Here is a 22,908-nt window from a genome sequence, read left to right as displayed (position 1 = left end):
CCCTCAGTGTCTCTCCCTTCATCTCCAATCCCTCAGTGTCTCTCCGTCCATCTCCAGTCCCTCAGTGTCTCTCCCTCCATCTCCAATCCCTCAGTCTCTCTCCTTCCATCTCCGATCCCTCAGTGTCTCTCCCTCGATTTCCATTCCCTCAGTGTCTCTCTCCCTCCATCTCCAATCCCTCAGTTTCTCTCTCCCTCCATTTCCAATCCCTCAGTCTCTCTCTCCCTCCATCTCCAATCCCTCAGTGTGTCTCCCTCCATCTCCAATCCCTCAGTCTCTCTCCCCCCATCCTCAATCGCTCAGTGTCTCTCCCTCCATCTCCAATCCCTCAGTCTCTCTCCCTCTATCTCCAATCCCTCAGTCTCTCTCCCTCCATCTCCAATCCCACTATGTCTCTCCCTCCATCTCAAATCCCTCAGTGTCTCTCCCTCCATCTCCAATGGCTCAGTGTCTCTCCCTCCATCTCCAATCACTCAGTCTCTCTCCCTCCATCTCCAATCCCTCAGTGTCTCTCCCTCCATCTCCAATCCCTCAGTGTCTCTCCCTCCATCTCCAATCCCTCAGTGTCTCTCCCTCCATCTCCAATCCCTCAGTGTCTCTCCCTCCATCCCCAATCCCTCAGTCTCTCTCCCTCAATCTCCAAACCCTCAGTCTCTCTCCATCAATCTCCAATCCCTCAGTCTCCCTCCCTCCATCTCCAATACCTCAGTCTCTCTCTCCCTCCATCTCCAATCCCTCCGTCTTTCTCTCCCTCTATCTCCAATCCTTCAGTCCCTCTCGCTCCATCTCCAATCCCTCAGTCTCTCTCTACCTCCATCTCCAACCTCTCAGTGTCGCTCCCTCCATTTCCAATCCCTCAGTGTCTCTCCCTCCATCTCCAATCCCTCAGTGTCTCTCCCTCCATCTCCAATCCCTCAGTGTCTCTCCCTCCATCTCCAATCCCTCAGTGTCTCTCCCTCAATCTCCAATCCCTCAGTCTCTCTCCCTCCATCTCCAATCCCTCAGTGTCTCTCCCACCATCTCCAATCCCTCAGTCTCTCTCACTCCATCTCCAATCCCTCAGTGTCTCTCCCTCCATCTCCAATCCTTCAGTGTCTCTCCCTCCATCTCCAATCCCTCAGTCTCTCTCCCTCCATCTCCAATCCCTCAGTGTCTCTCCCTCCATCTCCAATCCCTCAGTGTCTCCCCCTCCATCTCCAATCCCTCTGTCTCTCTCCCTCCATCTCCAACCCCTCAGTATCTCTCCCTCCAACTCCAATCCCTCAGTCTCTCTCCCTCCATCTCCAATCCCTCAGTCTCTCTCCCTCCATCTCCAATCCCTCAGTGTCTCTCCCTCCATCTCCAATCCCTCAGTGTCTCTCCCTCCATCTCCAATCCCTCAGTGTCTCTCCCTCCATCTCCAATCCCTCAGTCTCTCTCCCTCCATCTCCAATCCCTCAGTGTCTCTCCCTCCATCTCCAATCCCTCAGTGTCTCTCCCTCCATCCTCAATCGCTCAGTGTCTCTCCCTCCATCTCCAATCCCTCAGTGTCTTTCCCTCGATCTCCAATCCCTCAGTCTCTCTACCTCCATCTCCAATCCCTCAGTCTCTCTCCCTCCATCTCCAATCCCTCTATGTCTCTCCCTCCATCTCAAATCCCTCAGTGTCTCTCCCTCCGTCTCCAATCGCTCAGTGTCTCTCCCTCCATCTCCAATCACTCAGTCTCTCTCCCTCCATCTCCAATCCCTCAGTGTCTCTCCCTCCATCACCAATCCCTCAGTGTCTCTCCCTCCATCTCCAATCCCTCAGTGTCTCTCCCTCCATTTCCAATCCCTCAGTGTCTCTCCCTCCATCCCCAATCCCTCAGTCTCTCTCCCTCAATCTCCAAACCCTCAGTCTCTCTCCCACAATCTCCAATCCCTCAGTCTCCCTCCCTCCACCTCCAATCCCTCAGTCTCTCTCGCCCTCCATCTCCAATCCCTCCGTCTTTCTCTCCCTCTATCTCCAATTCTTCAGTCCCTCTCCCTCCATCTCCAATCCCTCAGTCTCTCTCTACCTCCATCTCCAACCTTTCAGTGTCGCTCCCTCCATTTCCAATCCCTCAGTGTCTCTCCCTCCATCTCCAATCCCTCAGTGTCTCTCCCTCCATCTCCAATCCCTCAGTATCTCTCCCGCCATCTCCAATCCCTCAGTGTCTCTCCCTCAATCTCCAATCGCTCAGTCTCTCTCCCTCCATCTCCAATCCCTCAGTGTCTCTCCCACCATCTCCAATCCCTCAGTCTCTCTCACTCCATCTCCAATCCCTCAGTGTCTCTCCCTCCATCTCCAATCCTTCAGTGTCTCTCCCTCCATCTCCAATCCCTCAGTCTCTCTCCCTCCATCTCCAATCCCTCAGTGTCTCTCTCTCCATCTCCAATCCCTCAGTGTCTCCCCCTCCATCTCCAATCCCTCAGTCTCTCTCCCTCCATCTCCAACCCCTTAGTATCTCTCCCTCCATCTCCAATCCCTCAGTCTCTCTCCATCGATCTCCAATCCCTCAGTCTCACTCCCTCCATCTCCAATCCCTCAGTGTCTCTCCCTCCATCTCCAATCCCTCAGTGTCTCTCCCTCCATCTCCAATCCCTCATTGTCTCTCCCTCTATCTCCAATCCCTCAGTCTCTCTCTCCCTCCATCTCCAATCCCTCAGTCTCTCTCCCTCCATCTCCAATCCCTCAGTCTCTCTCTCCCTCCACCTCCAATCCCTCAGTGTCTCTCCCTCCATCTCCAATCCCTCAGTGTCTCTCCCTCCATCTCCAATCCCTCAGTGTAACTCCCTCCACCTCCAATCCCTCAGTGTCTATCCCTGCATCTCCAATCCCTCAGTGTCTCTCCCTCCATCTCCAATCATTCAGTCTCTCTCCCTCCATCTCCAATCCCTCAGTGTCTCTCCCTCCATCTCCAATCCCTCAGTGTCTCTCCCACCATCTCCAATCCCTCAGTGCCTCTCCCTCCATCTCCAATCCCTCAGTCTCTCTCCCTCCATCTCCAATCCCTCAGTCTCTCTCTTCCACCATCTCCAACCCCTCAGTGTCTCTCCCTCCACTTCCAATCCCTCAGTGTCTCTCCCTTCATCTCCAATCCCTCAGTGTCTCTCCCTACATCTCCAATCCCTCAGTGTCTCTCCCTCCATCTCCAATCCCTCAGTGTCTCTCCCTCCATCTCCAATCCCTCAGTCTCTCTCCCTCCATCTGCAATCCCTCAGTGTCTCTCCCTCCATCTCCAATCCCTCAGTCTCTCTCCCTCCATCTCCAATCCCTCAGTGTCTCTCCCTCCATCTCCCATCCTTCAGTGTCTCTCCCTCCATCGCCAATCCCGCAGTCTCTCTCCATCCATCTCCAATCCCTCAGAGTCTCTCCCTCCATCTCGAATCCCTCAGTGTCTCCCCCTCCATCTCCTTCCCTCAGTCTCTCTCCCTCCATCTCCAACCCCACAGTGTCTCTCCCTCCATCTCCAATCCCTCAGTCTCTCTCCCTCGATCTCCAATACCTCAGTCTCACTCCCTCCACCTCCAATCCCTCAGTGTCTCTCCCTCCATCTCCAATCCCGCAGTGTCTCTCCCTCCATCTCCAATCCCTCAGTGTCTCTCCCTCCATCTCCAATCCCTCAGTCTCTCTCCCTCCATCTCCAATCTCTCAGTGTCTCTCCCTCCATCTCCAATCCCTCAGTGACTCTCCCTCCATCTCCAGTCCCTCAGTGTCTCTCCCTCCATCTCCAATTCCTCAGTCTCTCTCCCTCCATCTCCAATCCCTCAGTGTCTCTCCCTCGATCTCCAATCCCTCAGTCTCTCTCCCACGATCTCCAATCCCTCAGTCTCTCTCCCTCCATCTCCAATCCCTCAGTGTCTCTCCCTCCATCTCCAATCCCTCATTGTTTGTCCCTCCATCTCCAATCCCTCAGTGTCTCTCCCTCGATCTCCAATCCCTCAGTCTCTCTCCCTCGATCTCCAATCCCTCAGTCTCTCTCCCCCCATCTCCAATCCCTCATTGACTCTCCCTCCATCTCAAATCCCTCATTGTTTGTCCCTCCATCTCCAATCCGTCAGTGTCTCTCCCTCCATCTCCAATCCCTCAGTCTCTCTCCCTCCATCTCCAACCCCTCAGTGTCTGTCCCTCCAACTCCAATCCCTCAGTCACTCTCCCTCCATCTCCAATCCCTGAGTCTCTCTCCCTCCATCTCCAACCCCTCAGTCTCTCTCCCTCCATCTCCAATCCCTCAGTGTCTCTCCCTCCATCCTCAATCCCTCAGTGTCTCTCCCTCCATCTCCAAACCATCAGTGTCTCTCCCTCCATCTCCAATCCCTCAGTCTCTCTCCCTCCATCTCCAATCCCTCAGTGTCTCTCCCTCCATCTCCAATCCCTCAGTGTTTGTCCCTCCATTTCCAATCCCTCAGTGTCTCTCCCTCCATCTCCAATCCCTCAGTGTCTCTCCCTCCATCTCCAATCCCTCAGTATCTCTCCCGCCATCTCCAATCCCTCAGTGTCTCTCCCTCAATCTCCAATCGCTCAGTCTCTCTCCCTCCATCTCCAATCCCTCAGTGTCTCTCCCACCATCTCCAATCCCTCAGTCTCTCTCATTCCATCTCCAATCCCTCAGTGTCTCTCCCTCCATCTCCAATCCTTCAGTGTCTCTCCCTCCATCTCCAATCCCTCAGTCTCTCTCCCTCCATCTCCAATCCCTCAGTGTCTCTCTCTCCATCTCCAATCCCTCAGTGTCTCCCCCTCCATCTCCAATCCCTCAGTCTCTCTCCCTCCATCTCCAACCCCTTAGTATCTCTCCCTCCATCTCCAATCCCTCAGTCTCTCTCCATCGATCTCCAATCCCTCAGTCTCACTCCCTCCATCTCCAATCCCTCAGTGTCTCTCCCTCCATCTCCAATCCCTCAGTGTCTCTCCCTCCATCTCCAATCCCTCATTGTCTCTCCCTCTATCTCCAATCCCTCAGTCTCTCTCTCCCTCCATCTCCAATCCCTCAGTCTCTCTCCCTCCATCTCCAATCCCTCAGTCTCTCTCTCCCTCCACCTCCAATCCCTCAGTGTCTCTCCCTCCATCTCCAATCCCTCAGTGTCTCTCCCTCCATCTCCAATCCCTCAGTGTAACTCCCTCCACCTCCAATCCCTCAGTGTCTATCCCTGCATCTCCAATCCCTCAGTGTCTCTCCCTCCATCTCCAATCATTCAGTCTCTCTCCCTCCATCTCCAATCCCTCAGTGTCTCTCCCTCCATCTCCAATCCCTCAGTGTCTCTCCCACCATCTCCAATCCCTCAGTGCCTCTCCCTCCATCTCCAATCCCTCAGTCTCTCTCCCTCCATCTCCAATCCCTCAGTCTCTCTCTTCCACCATCTCCAACCCCTCAGTGTCTCTCCCTCCACTTCCAATCCCTCAGTGTCTCTCCCTTCATCTCCAATCCCTCAGTGTCTCTCCCTACATCTCCAATCCCTCAGTGTCTCTCCCTCCATCTCCAATCCCTCAGTGTCTCTCCCTCCATCTCCAATCCCTCAGTCTCTCTCCCTCCATCTGCAATCCCTCAGTGTCTCTCCCTCCATCTCCAATCCCTCAGTCTCTCTCCCTCCATCTCCAATCCCTCAGTGTCTCTCCCTCCATCTCCCATCCTTCAGTGTCTCTCCCTCCATCGCCAATCCCGCAGTCTCTCTCCATCCATCTCCAATCCCTCAGAGTCTCTCCCTCCATCTCGAATCCCTCAGTGTCTCCCCCTCCATCTCCTTCCCTCAGTCTCTCTCCCTCCATCTCCAACCCCACAGTGTCTCTCCCTCCATCTCCAATCCCTCAGTCTCTCTCCCTCGATCTCCAATACCTCAGTCTCACTCCCTCCACCTCCAATCCCTCAGTGTCTCTCCCTCCATCTCCAATCCCGCAGTGTCTCTCCCTCCATCTCCAATCCCTCAGTGTCTCTCCCTCCATCTCCAATCCCTCAGTCTCTCTCCCTCCATCTCCAATCTCTCAGTGTCTCTCCCTCCATCTCCAATCCCTCAGTGACTCTCCCTCCATCTCCAGTCCCTCAGTGTCTCTCCCTCCATCTCCAATTCCTCAGTCTCTCTCCCTCCATCTCCAATCCCTCAGTGTCTCTCCCTCGATCTCCAATCCCTCAGTCTCTCTCCCACGATCTCCAATCCCTCAGTCTCTCTCCCTCCATCTCCAATCCCTCAGTGTCTCTCCCTCCATCTCCAATCCCTCATTGTTTGTCCCTCCATCTCCAATCCCTCAGTGTCTCTCCCTCGATCTCCAATCCCTCAGTCTCTCTCCCTCGATCTCCAATCCCTCAGTCTCTCTCCCCCCATCTCCAATCCCTCATTGACTCTCCCTCCATCTCAAATCCCTCATTGTTTGTCCCTCCATCTCCAATCCGTCAGTGTCTCTCCCTCCATCTCCAATCCCTCAGTCTCTCTCCCTCCATCTCCAACCCCTCAGTGTCTGTCCCTCCAACTCCAATCCCTCAGTCACTCTCCCTCCATCTCCAATCCCTGAGTCTCTCTCCCTCCATCTCCAACCCCTCAGTCTCTCTCCCTCCATCTCCAATCCCTCAGTGTCTCTCCCTCCATCCTCAATCCCTCAGTGTCTCTCCCTCCATCTCCAAACCATCAGTGTCTCTCCCTCCATCTCCAATCCCTCAGTCTCTCTCCCTCCATCTCCAATCCCTCAGTGTCTCTCCCTCCATCTCCAATCCCTCAGTGTTTGTCCCTCCATCTCCAATTAATCAGTGTCTCTCCCTCCATCTCCAATCCCTCAGTTTCTCGCCCTTCATCTCCAACACCTCAGTGTCTGTCCCTCCATCTCCAATTCCTCAGTCTCTCTCCCTCCATCTCCAATCCCTCAGTCTCTCTCCCTCCTTCTCCAATCCGTCAGTGTCTCTCCCTCCATCACCAATCCCTCAGTGTCTCTCCCTCCATCTCCAATCCCTCAGTCTCTCTCCCTCCATCTCCAAACCCCGAGTCTCTCTCCCTCCATCTCTAATCCCTCAGTGTCTCTCCCTCCATCTCCAATCCCTCAGTGTCTCTCCCTCCATCTCCAATCCCTCAGTCTCTCTCCCTCCATCTCCAATCCCTCAGTGTCTCTCCCTCCATTTCCAATCCATCAGTCTCTCTCTCCCTCTCTCTCCAATCCCTCAGTCTCTCTCCGTTTATCTCCAATCCCTCAGTCTCTCTCCCTCCATTACCAATCCCTCAGTATCTCTCCAACCATCTCCAATCCCTCAGTGTCTCTCCCTCCATCTCAAATTCCTCAGTGTCTCTCCCTCCATCTCCAATTCCTCAGTCTCTCTCCCTCCATCTCCAATCCCTCAGTGCCTCACCCTCCATCTTTAATCAATCAGCGTCTCTCCCTCCATCTCCAATCCCTCAGCCTCTCTCTCCCTCCATCTCCAAACCCTCAGTCTCTCTCCCTCCATCTCCAATCCCTCAGTCTCTCTCTCCCTCCATCTCCAATCCCTCAGTGTCTCTCCCTCCATCTCCAATCCCTCAGTCTCTCTCCCTCCATCTCCAATCCCTCAATGTTTCTCCCTCCATCTCCAATCCCTCAGTGTCTCTCTCTCCATCTCTAATCTCTCAGTGTCTCTCCCTCAATCTCCAATCCCTCAGTCTCTCTCCCTCCATCTCGAATCCCTCAGTCTCTCTCCCTCCATCTCCAATCCCTCAGTCTCTCTCCCTCCATCTCCAATCCCTCAGTGTCTCTCCCTCCATCTCCTATCCCTCAGTGTCTCTCCCTCCATCTCCAATCCCTCAGTGTCTCTCCCTCCATCTCCAATCCCTCAGTCTCTCTCCCTCCATCTCCAATCCCTCAGTGTCTCTCCCTCCATCTCCAATCCCTCAGTGCCTCTCCCTCCATCCTCAATCCCTCAGTGTCTCTCCCTCCATCTCCAATCCCTCAGTCTCTCTCCCTCCATCTCCAATCCCTCAGTCTCTCTCCCTCCATCCCCAATCACTCAGACTCTCTCCCTCCATCTCCAAACCCTCAGTGTCTCTCACTCCATCTCCAATCCCTCTGTGTCTCTCCCTCCATCTCCAATCCCTCAGTCTCTCTCCCTCCATCTCCAATCCCTCCGTGTCTCTCCGTCCATCTCCAATCCCTCAGTGTCTCTCCCTCCATTTCCAATCCCTCAGTGTCTCTCCCTCCATCTCCAGGCCCTCAGTGTCTCTCCCTCCATCTCCAATCCCTCAGTTTCTCTCTCCCTCCATCTCCAATCCCTCAGTGTCTCTCTCCCTCCTTCTCCAATCCCTCAGTGTCTCTCCCTCTATCTCCAATCCCTCAGTGTCTCTCCGTCCATCTCCAGTCCCTCAGTCTCTCTCCCTCCATCTACAATCCCTCAGTGTCTCTCCCTCCATCTCCAATCCCTCAGTGTCTCTCTCCCTCCATCTACAATCCCCCAGTCCCTCTCCCTCCATCTCCAATCCCTCAGTGTCTCTCCCTCCATCTCCAATTCCCCAGTGTCTCTCCCTCCCTCTCCAATCCCTCAGTGTCTCTCCCTCCATCTCCAAACCCTCAGTCTCTCTCCCTCCATCTCCAATCCCGCAGTCTCTCTCCCTCTATCTTCAATCCCTCAGTGTCTCTTCCTCCATCTCCAATCCCTCAGTCTCTCCCTCCATCTCCATTCCCTCAGTCCCTCTCCCTCCATTTCCAATCCCTCAGTCTCTCTCCCTCCAACTCCAGTCCCTCAGTGTCTCTCCCTCCATCTCCAATCCCCCAGTGTCTCTCCCTCAATCTCCAATCCCTCAGTCTCTCTCCCTCCATCGCCAATCCCTCAGTGTCTCTCCCTCCAAATCCAATTCCTCAGTGTCTCCACCTCCATCTCCAATCCCTCAGTGTCTCTCCCTCCATCTCCAATCACTCAGTATCTCTCCCTCCATTTCCCATCCCTCAGTCTCTCTCTCCCTCCATCTCCAATCCCTCAGTCTCTCTCCCAACATTTCCAATCCCTCAGTGTCTCTCCCTCCATCTCCAATCCCTCACTGTCTCTCCCTCCATCTCCAATTCCTCAGTGTCACTCCCTCCATCTCCAATCCCTCAGACTCTCTCCCTCCATCTCCAATCCCTCAGTGTCTCTCCCTCCATCTCCAATCCCTCAGTGTCTCTCCCTCCATCTCCAATCCCTCTGTCTCTCTCCCTCCATCTCCAATCCCTCAGTCTCTCTCCCTCCATCTCCAATCCCTCAGTCTCTCTCCCTCCATCTCCAGCCCCTCAGTCTCTCTCCCTCCACCTCCAATCTCTCAGTGTCTCTCCCTCCATCTCCAATCCCTCACTGTCTCTCCCTCCATCTCCAATCCCTCAGTGTCTCTCCCTCCATCTCCAATCCCTCAGCCTCTCTCCTTCCATCTCCAATCCCTCAGTGTCTCTCCCTCTAACTCCAATCCCTCAGTGCCTCTCCCTCCATCTCCAGTCCCTCAGTCTCTCTCTCCCTCCATCTCCGATCCCTCAGTGTCTCTCCCTCGATTTCCATTCCCTCAGTGTCTCTCTCCCTCCATCTCCAATCCCTCAGTTTCTCTCTCCCTCCATTTCCAATCCCTCAGTCTCTCTCTCCCTCCATCTCCAATCCCTCAGTGTGTCTCCCTCCATCTCCAATCCCTCAGTCTCTCTCCCAACATCTCCAATCCCTCAGTGTCTCTCCCTCCATCTCCAATCCCTCAGTGTCTCAACTTCCATCTCCAACCCCTCAGTGTCTCTCCCTCCATCTCCAATCCCTCAGTGTCTCTCCCTCCATCTCCAATCCCTCAGTGTCACTCCCTCCATCTCCAATCCCTCTGTCTCTCTCCCTCCTTCTCCAATCCCTCAGTGTGTCTCCCTCCATCTCCAATCCCCCAGTCTCTCTCCCAACATCTCCAATCCCTCAGTCTCTCTCCCAACATCTCCAATCCCTCAGTGCCTCTCCCTCCATCTCCAATCCCTCAGTGTCTCAACTTCCATCTCCAACCCCTCAGTGTCTCTCCCTCCATCTCCAATCCCTCAGTGTCTCTCCCTCCATCTCCAATCCCTCAGTGTCACTCCCTCCATCTCCAATCCCTCAGTCTCTCTCCCTCCATCTCCAATCCCTCAGTGTCTCTCCCTCCATCTCCAATCCCTCAGTGTCTCTCCCTCTATCTCCAATCCCTCAGTGTCTCTCCCTCCATTTCCAATCCCTCAGTCTCTCTCGCTCCATTTCCAATCCCTCAGTCTCTCTCTCCCCCATCTCCAATCACTCAGTCTCTCTCCCTCATCTCCAATCCCTCAGTGTCTCTCCCTCCATCTCCAATCCCTCTGTGTCTATCCCTCCATCTCCAATCCCACAATCTCTATCCCTCCATCTCCAATCCCTCTGTCTCTCTCCCTCCATCTCCAATCCCTCAGTCTCTCTCCCTCCATCTCCAATCCCTCAGTCTCTCTCCCTCCATTTCCAGTCCCTCAGTCTCTCTCCCTCCACCTCCAATCCCTCAGTGTCTCTCCCTCCATCTCCAATCATTCAGTGTCTCTCCCTCCATCTCCAATCCCTCAGTGTTTCTCCCACCATCTCCAATCCCTCAGTGTCTCTCCCTCCATCTCCAATCCCTGAGTCTCTCTCCCTCCATCTCCAATCCCTCAGTCTCTCTCCCTCCATCTCCAAACAGTCAGTGTCTCTCCCTCCATCTCCAATCCCTCTGTGTCTCTCCCTCCATCTCCAATCCCTCAGTCTCTCTCCCTCCATCTCCAATTCCTCAGTGTCTCTCCGTCCATCTCCAATCCCTCAGTGTCTCTCCCTCCATTTCCAATCCCTCAGTGTCTCTCCCTTCATCTCCAATCCCTCAGTGTCTCTCCGTCCATCTCCAGTCCCTCAGTGTCTCTCCCTCCATCTCCAATCCCTCAGTCTCTCTCCTTCCATCTCCAATCCCTCAGTGTCTCTCCCTCTAACTCCAATCCCTCAGTGCCTCTACCTCCATCTCCAGTCCCTCAGGCTCTCCCTCCCTCCATCTCCGATCCCTCAGTGTCTCTCCCTCGATTTCCATTCCCTCAGTGTCTCTCTCCCTCCATCTCCAATCCCTCAGTTTCTCTCTCCCTCCATTTCCAATCCCTCAGTCTCTCTCTCCCTCCATCTCCAATCCCTCAGTGTGTCTCCCTCCATCTCCAATCCCTCAGTCTCTCTCGCTCCATCCTCAATCGCTCAGTGTCTCTCCCTCCATCTCCAATCCCTCAGTCTCTCTCCCTCTATCTCCAATCCCTCAGTCTCTCTCCCTCCATCTCCAATCCCTCTATGTCTCTCCCTCCATCTCCAATCCCTCAGTGTCTCTCCCTCCATCTCCAATCGCTCAGTGTCTCTCCCTCCATCTCCAATCACTCAGTCTCTCTCCCTCCATCTCCAATCCCTCAGTGTCTCTCCCTCCATCTCCAATCCCTCAGTGTCTCTCCCTCCATCTCCAATCCCTCAGTGTCTCTCCCTCCATCTCCAATCCCTCAGTGTCTCTCCCTCCATCCCCAATCCCTCAGTCTCTCTCCCTCAATCTCCAAACCCTCAGTCTCTCTCCCTCAATCTCCAATCCCTCAGTCTCCCTCCCTCCATCTCCAATCCCTCAGTCTCTCTCTCCCTCCATCTCCAATCCCTCCGTCTTTCTCTCCCTCTATCTCCAATCCTTCAGTCCCTCTCGCTCCATCTCCAATCCCTCAGTCTCTCTCTACCTCCATCTCCAACCTCTCAGTGTCGCTCCCTCCATTTCCAATCCCTCAGTGTCTCTCCCTCCATCTCCAATCCCTCAGTGTCTCTCCCTCCATCTCCAATCCCTCAGTGTCTCTCCCTCCATCTCCAATCCCTCAGTGTCTCTCCCTCAATCTCCAATCCCTCAGTCTCTCTCCCTCCATCTCCAATCCCTCAGTGTCTCTCCCACCATCTCCAATCCCTCAGTCTCTCTCACTCCATCTCCAATCCCTCAGTGTCTCTCCCTCCATCTCCAATCCTTCAGTGTCTCTCCCTCCATCTCCAATCCCTCAGTCTCTCTCCCTCCATCTCCAATCCCTCAGTGTCTCTCCCTCCATCTCCAATCCCTCAGTGTCTCCCCCTCCATCTCCAATCCCTCAGTCTCTCTCCCTCCATCTCCAACCCCTCAGTATCTCTCCCTCCAACTCCAATCCCTCAGTCTCTCTCCCTCCATCTCCAATCCCTCAGTCTCTCTCCCTCCATCTCCAATCCCTCAGTGTCTCGCCCTCCATCTCCAATCCCTCAGTGTCTCTCCCTCCATCTCCAATCCCTCAGTGTCTCTCCCTCCATCTCCAATCCCTCAGTCTCTCTCCCTCCATCTCCAATCGCTCAGTGTCTCTCCCTCCATCTCCAATCCCTCAGTGTCTCTCCCTCCATCTTCAATCGCTCAGTGTCTCTCCCTCCATCTCCAATCCCTCAGTGTCTTTCCCTCGATCTCCAATCCCTCAGTCTCTCTCCCTCCATCTCCAATCCCTCAGTCTCTCTCCCTCCATCTCCAATCCCTCTATGTCTCTCCCTCCATCTCAAATCCCTCAGTGTCTCTCCCTCCGTCTCCAATCGCTCAGTGTCTCTCCCTCCATCTCCAATCACTCAGTCTCTCTCCCTCCATCTCCAATCCCTCAGTGTCTCTCCCTCCATCTCCAATCCCTCAGTGTCTCTCCCTCCATCTCCAATCCCTCAGTGTCTCTCCCTCCATTTCCAATCCCTCAGTGTCTCTCCCTCCATTCCCAATCCCTCAGTCTCTCTCCCTCAATCTCCAAAACCTCAGTCTCTCTCCCACAATCTCCAATCCCTCAGTCTCCCTCCCTCCACCTCCAATCCCTCAGTCTCTCTCTCCCTCCATCTCCAATCCCTCCGTCTTTCTCTCCCTCTATCTCCAATTCTTCAGTCCCTCTCCCTCCATCTCCAATCCCTCAATCTCTCTCTACCTCCATCTCCAACCTCTCAGTGTCGCTCCCTCCATTTCCAATCCCTCAGTGTCTCTCCCTCCATCTCCAATCCCTCAGTGTCTCTCCCTCCATCTCCAATCCCTCAGTATCTCTCCCTCCATCTCCAATCCCTCAGTGTCTCTCCCTCAATCTCCAATCGCTCAGTCTCTCTCCCTCCATCTCCAATCCCTCAGTGTCTCTCCCACCATCTCCAATCCCTCAGTCTCTCTCACTCCATCTCCAATCCCTCAGTGTCTCTCCCTCCATCTCCAATCCTTCAGTGTCTCTCCCTCCATCTCCAATCCCTCAGTCTCTCTCCCTCCATCTCCAATCCCTCAGTGTCTCTCTCTCCATCTCCAATCCCTCAGTGTCTCCCCCTCCATCTCCAATCCCTCAGTCTCTCTCCCTCCATCTCCAACCCCTTAGTATCTCTCCCTCCATCTCCAATCCCTCAGTTTCTCTCCATCGATCTCCAATCCCTCAGTCTCACTCCCTCCATCTCCAATCCCTCAGTGTCTCTCCCTCCATCTCCAATCCCTCAGTGTCTCTCCCTCCATCTCCAATCCCTCATTGTCTCTCCCTCTATCTCCAATCCCTCAGTCTCTCTCTCCCTCCATCTCCAATCCCTCAGTCTCTCTCCCTCCATCTCCAATCCCTCAGTCTCTCTCTCCATCCACCTCCAATCCCTCAGTGTCTCTCCCTCCATCTCCAATCCCTCAGTGTCTCTCCCTCCATCTCCAATCCCTCAGTGTAACTCCCTCCACCTCCAATCCCTCAGTGTCTATCCCTGCATCTCCAAACCCTCAGTGTCTCTCCCTCCATCTCCAATCATTCAGTCTCTCTCCCTCCATCTCCAATCCCTCAGTGTCTCTCCCTCCATCTCCAATCCCTCAGTGTCTCTCCCACCATCTCCAATCCCTCAGTGCCTCTCCCTCCATCTCCAATCCCTCAGTCTCTCTCCCTCCATCTCCAATCCCTCAGTCTCTCTCTTCCACCATCTCCAACCCCTCAGTGTCTCTCCCTCCACTTCCAATCCCTCAGTGTCTCTCCCTTCATCTCCAATCCCTCAGTGTCTCTCCCTACATCTCCAATCCCTCAGTGTCTCTCCCTCCATCTCCAATCCCTCAGTGTCTCTCCCTCCATCTCCAATCCCTCAGTCTCTCTCCCTCCATCTGCAATCCCTCAGTGTCTCTCCCTCCATCTCCAATCCCTCCGTCTCTCTCCCTCCATCTCCAATCACTCAGTGTCTCTCCCTCCATCTCCCATCCTTCAGTGTCTCTCCCTCCATCGCCAATCCTTCAGTCTCTCTCCATCCATCTCCAATCCCTCAGAGTCTCTCCCTCCATCTCGAAGCCCTCAGTGTCTCCCCCTCCATCTCCTTCCCTCAGTCTCTCTCCCTCCATCTCCAACCCCACAGTGTCTCTCCCTCCATCTCCAATCCCTCAGTCTCTCTCCCTCGATCTCCAATCCCTCAGTCTCACTCCCTCCACCTCCAATCCCTCAGTGTCTCTCCCTCCATCTCCAATCCCGCAGTGTCTCTCCCTCCATCTCCAATCCCTCAGTGTCTCTCCCTCCATCTCCAATCCCTCAGTCTCTCTCCCTCCATCTCCAATCTCTCAGTGTCACTCCCTCCATCTCTAATCCCTCAGTGTCTCTCCCTCCATCTCCAGTCCCTCAGTCTCTCTCCCTCCATCTCCAATTCCTCAGTCTCTCTCCCTCCATCTCCAATCCCTCAGTGTCTCTCCCTCGATCTCCAATCCCTCAGTCTCTCTCCCACGATCTCCAATCCCTCAGTCTCTCTCCCTCCATCTCCAATCCCTCAGTGTCTCTCCCTCCATCTCCAATCCCTCATTGTTTGTCCCTCCATCTCCAATCCCTCAGTGTCTCTCCCTCGATCTCCAATCCCTCAGTCTCTCTCCCTCGATCTCCAATCCCTCAGTCTCTCTCCCCCCATCTCCAATCCCTCATTGACTCTCCCTCCATCTCAAATCCCTCATTGTTTGTCCCTCCATCTCCAATCCGTCAGTGTCTCTCCCTCCATCTCCAATCCCTCAGTCTCTCTCCCTCCATCTCCAACCCCTCAGTGTCTGTCCCTCCAACTCCAATCCCTCAGTCACTCTCCCTCCATCTCCAATCCCTGAGTCTCTCTCCCTCCATCTCCAATCCCTCAGTCTCTCTCCCTCCATCTCCAATCCCTCAGTGTCTCTCCCTCCATCCTCAATCCCTCAGTGTCTCTCCCTCCATCTCCAAACCATCAGTGTCTCTCCCTCCATCTCCAATCCCTCAGTCTCTCTCTCTCCATCTCCAATCCCTCAGTCTCTCTCCCTCCATCTCCAATCCCTCAGTGTCTCTCCCTTCATCTCCAATCCCTCAGTGTTTGTCCCTCCATCTCCAATTAATCAGTGTCTCTCCCTCCATCTCCAATCCCTCAGTTTCTCGCCCTCCATCTCCAACACCTCAGTGTCTGTCCCTCCATCTCCAATTCCTCAGTCTCTCTCCCTCCATCTCCAATCCCTCAGTCTCTCTCCCTCCTTCTCAATTCCGTCAGTGTCTCTCCCTCCATCACCAATCCCTCAGTGTTTCTCCCTCCATCTCCAATCCCTCAGTCTCTCTCCCTCCATCTCCAAACCCCGAGTCTCTCTCCCTCCATCTCTAATCCCTCAGTGTCTCTCCCTCCATCTCCAATGCCTCAGTGTCTCTCCCTCCATCTCCAATCCCTCAGTCTCTCTCCCTCCATCTCCAATCCCTCAGTGTCTCTCCCTCCATTTCCAATACCTCAGTCTCTCTCTCCCTCTCTCTCCAATCCCTCAGTCTCTCTCCGTTTATCTCCAATCCCTCAGTCTCTCTCCCTCCATTACCAATCCCTCAGTATCTCTCCATCCATCTCCAAACCCTCAGTGTCTCTCCCTCCATCTCAAATTCCTCAGTGTCTCTCCCTCCATCTCCAATTCCTCAGTCTCTCTCCCTCCATCTCCAATCCCTCAGTGCCTCTCCCTCCATCTTTAATCACTCAGCGTCTCTCCCTCCATCTCCAATCCCTCAGCCTCTCTCTCCCTCCATCTCCAAACTCTCAGTCTCTTTCCCTCCATCTCCAATCCCTCAGTCTCTCTCTCCCTCCATCTCCAATCCCTCAGTGTCTCTCCCTCCATCTCCAATCCCTCAGTCTCTCTCCCTCCATCTCCAATCCCTCAATGTTTCTCCCTCCATCTCCAATCCCTCAGTGTCTCTCTCTCCATCTCTAATCTCTCAGTGTCTCTCCCTCAATCTCCAATCCCTCAGTCTCTCTCCCTCCATCTCGAATCCCTCAGTCTCTCTCCCTCCATCTCCAATCCCTCAGTCTCTCTCTCTCCATCTCCAATCCCTCAGTGTCTCTCCCTCCATCTCCTATCCCTCAGTGTCTCTCCCTCCATCTCCAATCCCTCAGTGTCTCTCCCTCCATCTCCAATCCCTCAGTCTCTCTCCCTCCATCTCCAATCCCTCAGTGTCTCTCCCTCCATCTCCAATCCCTCAGTGCCTCTCCCTCCATCCTCAATCCCTCAGTGTCTCTCCCTCCATCTCCAATCCCTCAGTGTCTTTCCCTCCATCTGCAATCCCTCAGTCTCTCTCCCTCCATCTCCAATCCCTCAGTCTCTCTCTCCCTCCATCTCCAATCCCTCAGTCTCTCTCCCTCCATCTCCAATACCTCAGTCTCTCTCCCTCCATCTCCAATCCCTCAATGTCTCTCCCTCCATCTCCAATCCCTCAGTGTCTCTCCCTCCAACTCCAATCCCTCAGTGTCTCTCCCTCCATCTCCAATCCCTCAGTCTCTCTCCATCCACCTCCAATCCCTCATTCTCTCCCTTCATCTCCAATCCCTCAGTCTCTCTCCCTCCATCTCCAATCCCTCAGTGTCTCTCCCTCCACCTCCAATCCCTCAGTCTCTCTCCCTCCATCTCCTATCCCTCAGTCTCTCTCTCCCTCCATCTCCAATCCCTCAGTGTCTCTCCCTCCATCTCCAATCCCTCAGTGCCTCTCCCTCCATCTCCAATCCTTCAGTGACTCTGCCTCCATCTCCAACCCCTCAGTGTCTATCCCTCCACCTCCAATACCTCAGTGTCTCTCCCTCCATCTCCAATCACTCAGTCTCTCTCCCTCCATCTCCAATCGCTCAGTGTCTCTCCCTCCATCTCCAATCGCTCAGTGTCTCTCCCTCCATCTCCAATCCCTCAGTGTCTCTACCTCCATCGCCAATCCCTCAGTCTCCCTCCCTCAATCTCCAAACCCTCAGTCTCTCACCCTCAATCTCCAATCCCTCAGTCTTCCTCCCTCCATCTCCAATCCCTCAGTCTCTCTCTCCCTCCATCTCCAATCCCTCCGTTTTTCTATCCCACTATCTCCAATCCCTCAGTCCCTCTCCCTCCATCTCCAATCCCTCAGTCTCTCTCTTCCTCCATCTCCAAATTCTCAGTGTCTCTCCCTCCATTTCCAATACCTCAGTGTCTCTCCCTTCATCTCCAATCCCTCAGTGTCTCTCCCTCCATCTCCAATCCCTCAGTGTCTCTCCCTCCATCTCCAATGCCTCAGTGTTTCTCCCTCCATCTCCAATCCCTCAGTCTCTCTCCCTCCATCTCCAATCCCTCAGTGTCTCTCCCACCATCCCCAATCCCTCAGACTTTCTCCCTCCATCTCCAATCCCTCAGTGTCTCTCCCTCCATCTCCAATCCTTCAGTGTCTCTCCCTCCATCTCCAATCCCTCAGTCTCTCTCCCTCCACCTCCAATCCCTCAGTCTCTCTCCCTCCATCTCCAACCCCTCAGTGTCTATCCCTCCATCTCCAATCCCTCAGTCTCTCTCCATCGATCTCCAATCCCTCAGTCTCACTCCCTCCATCTCCAGTCCCTCAGTGTCTCTCCCTCCATCTCCAATCCCTCAGTGTCTCTCCTTCCATCTCCAATCACTCATTGTCTCTCCCTCTATCTCCAATCCCTCAGTCTCTCTCTCCCACCATCTCCAATCCCTCAGTCTCTCTCCCTCCATCTCCAATCCCTCAGTCTCTCTCTCCCTCCATCTCCAATCCCTAAGTGTCTCTCCCTCCATCTCCAATCCCTCAGTGTCTCTCCCTCCATCTCCAACCCCACAGTGTATTTCCCTCCACCTCCAATCCCTCAGTGTCTATCCCTCCATCTCCAATCCCTCAGTGTCTCTCCCTCCATCTCCAATCATTCAGTCTCTCTCCCTCCATCTCCAAACCCTCAGTGCCTCTCCCTCCATCTCCAATCCCTCAGTGTCTCTCCCTCCATTTCCATTTCCTCAGTCTCTCTCCCTCCATCTCCAATCCCTCAGTCTCTCTCTTCCTCCATCTCCAACCCCTCAGTGTCTCTCCCTCCATTTCCAATCCCTCAGTGTCTCTCCCTCCATCTCCAATCGCTCAGTGTCTCTCCCTACATCTCCAATCCCTCAGTGACTCTCCCTCCATCTCCAACCCCTCAGTGTCTCTCCCTCAATCTCCAATCCCTCAGTCTCTCTCCCTCCATCTGCAATCCCTCAGTGTCTCTCCCTCCATCTCCAATCCCTCAGTCTCTCTCCCTCCATCTCCAATCCCTCAGTGTCTCTCCCTCCATCTCCAATCCTTCAGTGTCTCTCCCTCCATTACCAATACCTCAGTCTCTCTCCCTCCATCTCCAATCCCTCAGTGGCTCTCACTCCATCTCGAATCCCTCAGTGTCTCCCCCTCCATCTCCATCCCTCAGTCTCTCTCCCTCCATCTCCAACCCCTCAGTGTCTCTCCCTCCATCTCCAATCCCTCAGTCTCTCTCCCTCGATCTCCAATCCCTCAGTCTCACTCCCTCCATCTCCAATCCCTCAGTGTCTCTCCCTCCACCTCCAATCCCTCAGTGTCTCTCCCTCCATCTCCAATCCCTCAGTGTCTCTCCCTCCATCTCCAATCCCTCAGTCTCTCTCCCTCCATCTCCAATCCCTCAGTGTCTCTCCCTCCATCTCCAATCCCTCAGTGTCTCTCCCTCCATCTCCAGTCCCTCAGTCTCTCTCCCTCCATCTCCAATTCCTCAGTCTCTCTCCCTCCATCTCCAATCCCTCAGTGTCTCTCCCTCGATCTCCAATCCCTCAGTCTCTCTCTCCCTCCATCTCCAATCCCTCAGTCTCTCTCCCTCCATCTCCAATCCCTCAGTCTCTCTCTCCCTCCATCTCCAATCCCTCAGTGTCTCTCCCTCCATCTCCAATCCCTCAATCTCTCTCCCTCCATCTTCTATCCCTCAGTGTCTCTCCCTCCATCTCCAATCCCTCAGTGTCTCTCTCTCCATCTCTAATCCCTCAGTGTCTCTCCCTCCATCTCCAATCCCTCAGTCTCTCTCCCTCCATCTCCAATCCCTCTGTCTCTCTCCCTCCATCTCCAATCCCTCAGTCTCTCTCCCTCCATCTCCAATCACTCAGTGTCTCTCCCTCCATCTCCAATCCCTCAGTGTCTCTCCCTCCATCTCCAATCCCTCAGTGTCTCTCCCTCCATCTTCAATCCCCCAGTCTCTCTCCCTCCATCTCCAATCCCTCAGTGTCTCTCCATCCATCTTCAATCCCTCAGTCTCTCTCCCTCCATCTCCAATCCCTCAGTCTCTCTCTCCCTCCATCTCCAATCCCTCAGTCTCTCTCCCTCCATCTCCAATCCCTCAGTCTCTCTCCCTCCATGTCCAATCCCTCAGCCTCTCTCCCTCCATCTCCAATCCCTCAGTGTCTCTCCCTCCATCTCCAATCCCTCAGTGTCTCTCCCTCCATCTCCATTCCCTCAGTGTCTCTCCCTCCATCTCCAATCCCTCAGTGTCTCTCCCTCCATCTCCAATCCCTCAGTGTCTCTCCCTCCATCACCAATCCCTCAGTCTCTCTCCCTCCATCTCCAATCCCTCAGTGTCTCTCCCTCCATCTCCAATCCCTCAATGTCTCTCCCTCCAGCTCCAATCCCTCAGTCTCTCTCCCTCCATCTCCAATCCCTCAGTCTCTCTCCCTTCATCTCCAATCCCGCAGTGTCTCTCCCTCCATCTCCAATCCCTCAGTGTCTCTCCCTCCATCTCCAATCCCTCAGTGTCTCTCCCTCCATCTCCAATCCCTCAGTCTCTCTCCCTCCACCTCCAATCCCTCAGTCTCTCCCTCCATCTCCAATCCCTCAGTCTCTCTCCCTCCATCTCCAATCCCTCAGTGTCTCTCCCTCCACCTCCAATCCCTTAGTCTTTCCCTCCATCTCCAATCCCTCTGTCTCTCTCCCTCCATCTCCAATCCCTCAGTCTCTCTCCCTCCATCTCCAATCCCTCAGTCTCTCTCCCTCCATCTCCAATCCCTCAGTCTCTCTCCCTCCATCTCCAATCCCTCAGTCTCTCTCCCTCGATCTCCAATCCCTCAGTGTCTCTCCCTCCATCTCCAATCCCTCAGTGTCTCTCCCTCCATCTCCAATCCCTCAGTGTCTCTCCCTCCATCTCCAATCCCTCAGTCTCGCTCCCTCCATCTCCAATCCCTCAGTCTCTCTCCCTCCATCTCCAATCCCTCAGTCTCTCTCCCTCCATCTTGAGGATGTCCTGTAATTTCTGTGTATTGAGTTGAGCAATGGTGACAACATTGACATCGCGGGGGGCGGGGGACACTATTACTCACCTGCCTTGACGGCTACACTGCCAGGCACCTATCCCTTGATGCCTCCCTTCTGATTAGCACCTTCGCTCTGTGGCCCTGAATTCTCTGAGGTTTTGATCCACTTGGGAAAGGAGGGAACTTGCCTCGGACATGTGAGGCATGAAAATTCCGCCTCTTTTAACCTCTGGTCCATCTTCCGCAGGTCTGTGGTGACCAGGTCTTGATGGGGAAAGAGGATGAAGACTTGACTGGATTCGAGTGGGAATCCGGAACGAACAGTATAACCAAGGGAGTTTTTATCTGGAGCAAGCCCTTCTTCGTGGATACAGTGGAGGGTAAGGTAGGTGTGACCTCGATTGACGCCTGCTATTCATCACTCTCTCATCCCGTGCCCTTCCTGATGGATACAGCGGTGGGTGAAAAATTTTCTTCATTCCTTAGGATTTGGGTGTCACTGGCAAGGCCAGCATTTGCTGCCCATCTCTACTTGCCCTCGAAGGTGGTGGTGAGCCGCCTTCTTGAACCGCTGCAGTCTGTGTGGTGATGGTGCTCCCACAGGGCTGTTAGGGAGGGAGTTCCAGGATTTTGTCCCAGTGACGATGAAGGGTCAGTGATATACTTCTAAGTCAGGATGGTGTGTGTGACTTGGAGGAGAACTTGAAGGTGGTGGTGTGCCCATGTGCCTGCTCCCATTGTCCTTCTCGATGGTGGAGGTCACGGGTTTGGGAGGTGCTGTCGAAGAAACCTTGGTGAGTTGCTGCAATGCATCTTGTCGATGGTACACACTGCAGGCACGGTCCGCCGGTGGTGGAGGGAGTGAATGTTTAAGGAGGTGGATGGGGTGACAATCAAATGGGCTGCTTTGTCCTGGATGGTGTCGAGCTTCTTGAGTGTTGTTGGAGCTGCACTCATCCCAGGCAAGTGGAGAGTATTCCATCACACTCCTGACTTGTGCCTTGTCGATGGTGGAAAGGCTTTGGGAAGTCAGGAGGTTAGACACTCGCCGTAGAATACCCAGCCTCTCACCTGGGTTTTTGTGACTGGAAGCCTGTGTCCAGTGGTGTACCGCACGGATCGGTGCTGGGTCCCTTGCAGTTTGTGGTCCACATTAATGATTTGGCTGTGAATGTAAAAGGTATGATCAGTAAGTTCGCAGATGACACGAAAATTGGTGGGGTGGTAAAAAGCGAGGAGGGAAGCCTCAGGCTACAGGACGATATAGACGGGTTGGTCAGATGGGCAGCACAGTGGCAAATGGAATTTAACCCTGAAAAGTGTGAGGTGATGCATTTTGGGAGGACTAACAAGGCAAGGGAAGACACAATGAATGGTAGGACCCTAGGAAAGACAGAGGATCAGAGGGACCTTGGTATGCATGTACATAGATCCCTGAGGGCAGCAGGACAGCTAGATGAGGTGGTTAAAAAGGCATAGGGGACACTTGCCTTCATTAGCCGAGGCATAGAATATAAGAGCAGGGAGGTTATGATGGAGCTGTACAAAACGCTGGTTAGGCCACAGCTGGAATACTGTGTGCAGTTCTGGTCGCCACACTATAGGAAGGATGTGATTGCATTGGAGAGGGTGCAGAGGAGATTCATCAGGATGTTAGCTGGGCTGGAGCGCTTCAGCTATGAAGAGAGACTGGACAGGCTGGGGTTGTTTTCCTTAGAGCAGAGAAGGCTGAGGGGGGACCTGATTGAGGTGTACAAAATTATGAGGGGCATAGATCGGGGAGATAGAAAGGAACTTTTCCCCTTAGTAGAGGGGTCAATAACCAGGGGGCATAGATTCAAGGTAAGGCGCAGGAGGTTTCGAGGGGATTTGAGGAAATATTTTTTCACCCAGAGGGTGGTTGGAATCTGGAACTCACTGCCTGAAAGGGTGCTAGAGGCAGGAACCCTCACAACATTCAAGAAGAATTTAGATGAGCACTTGAGTCGTCATAGCATACAAGGCTACGGACCAAGTGCTGGAAAATGGGGTTAGATTAGACAGGGCTTGATGGCTGGTGTGGACACGAAGGGCCGAAGGGCCTCTTGCTGTGCTGTATATTTCTATGACGCTATGACGATGACCTGCTCTTGTTGCCACAGTATTTATGTGGCTGGTCCAGTTAAATTTCTGGTCAATGGTAACCCCCAGGATGTTGATGGTGGCGGATTCTTTGCATGAAAAATTTCTCCTCATCTCACCTCTGATTCTTTAGCAATCACCTTGAATCGGTGTCCCCTGATTATTGTATCCTACCTCCCTCCACGGTGCCATGGCAATTCCCATTCAGAGAGCAAGAAAGAAAGGGAGACTTGCATTTGTAAAGCGCCTTTGACAACCTCAGGACGTCCCAAAGCTCTTTATGGCCTTTGAAGTATTATATGATCGCTAGCCTCTGAAATGTAGGAGAGGCAGAAACAAATTTGCACAC

The 22,908-nt window shown here is 53.8% G+C and overlaps 1 protein-coding gene across 1 annotated transcript in view; it reads left to right on the top strand.

The window, feature by feature from the left end:
- The window catches only part of LOC147094979 (RING finger protein 112-like), a 67,691-nt gene that overhangs the window by 31,454 nt on the left and 13,329 nt on the right, over positions 1-22,908 (top strand). Inside the window, exon 3 of the mRNA XM_085973948.1 lies at positions 20,686-20,823. Within this exon, the coding sequence (XP_085830074.1) occupies positions 20,686-20,823 (138 nt within the window). The remainder of the gene's footprint in view (positions 1-20,685; positions 20,824-22,908) is intronic.

The sequence above is a fragment of the Somniosus microcephalus genome, unplaced genomic scaffold (genome assembly GCF_052327205.1).
Source record: "Somniosus microcephalus isolate GS21.2 unplaced genomic scaffold, FLI_Smic_1.0 unresolved_chr1, whole genome shotgun sequence".
Lineage (NCBI taxonomy): Eukaryota > Metazoa > Chordata > Chondrichthyes > Squaliformes > Somniosidae > Somniosus > Somniosus microcephalus.
Note: the sequence above shows the minus strand (reverse complement) of the source record. Positions and strands in the feature narration are given on the sequence as shown.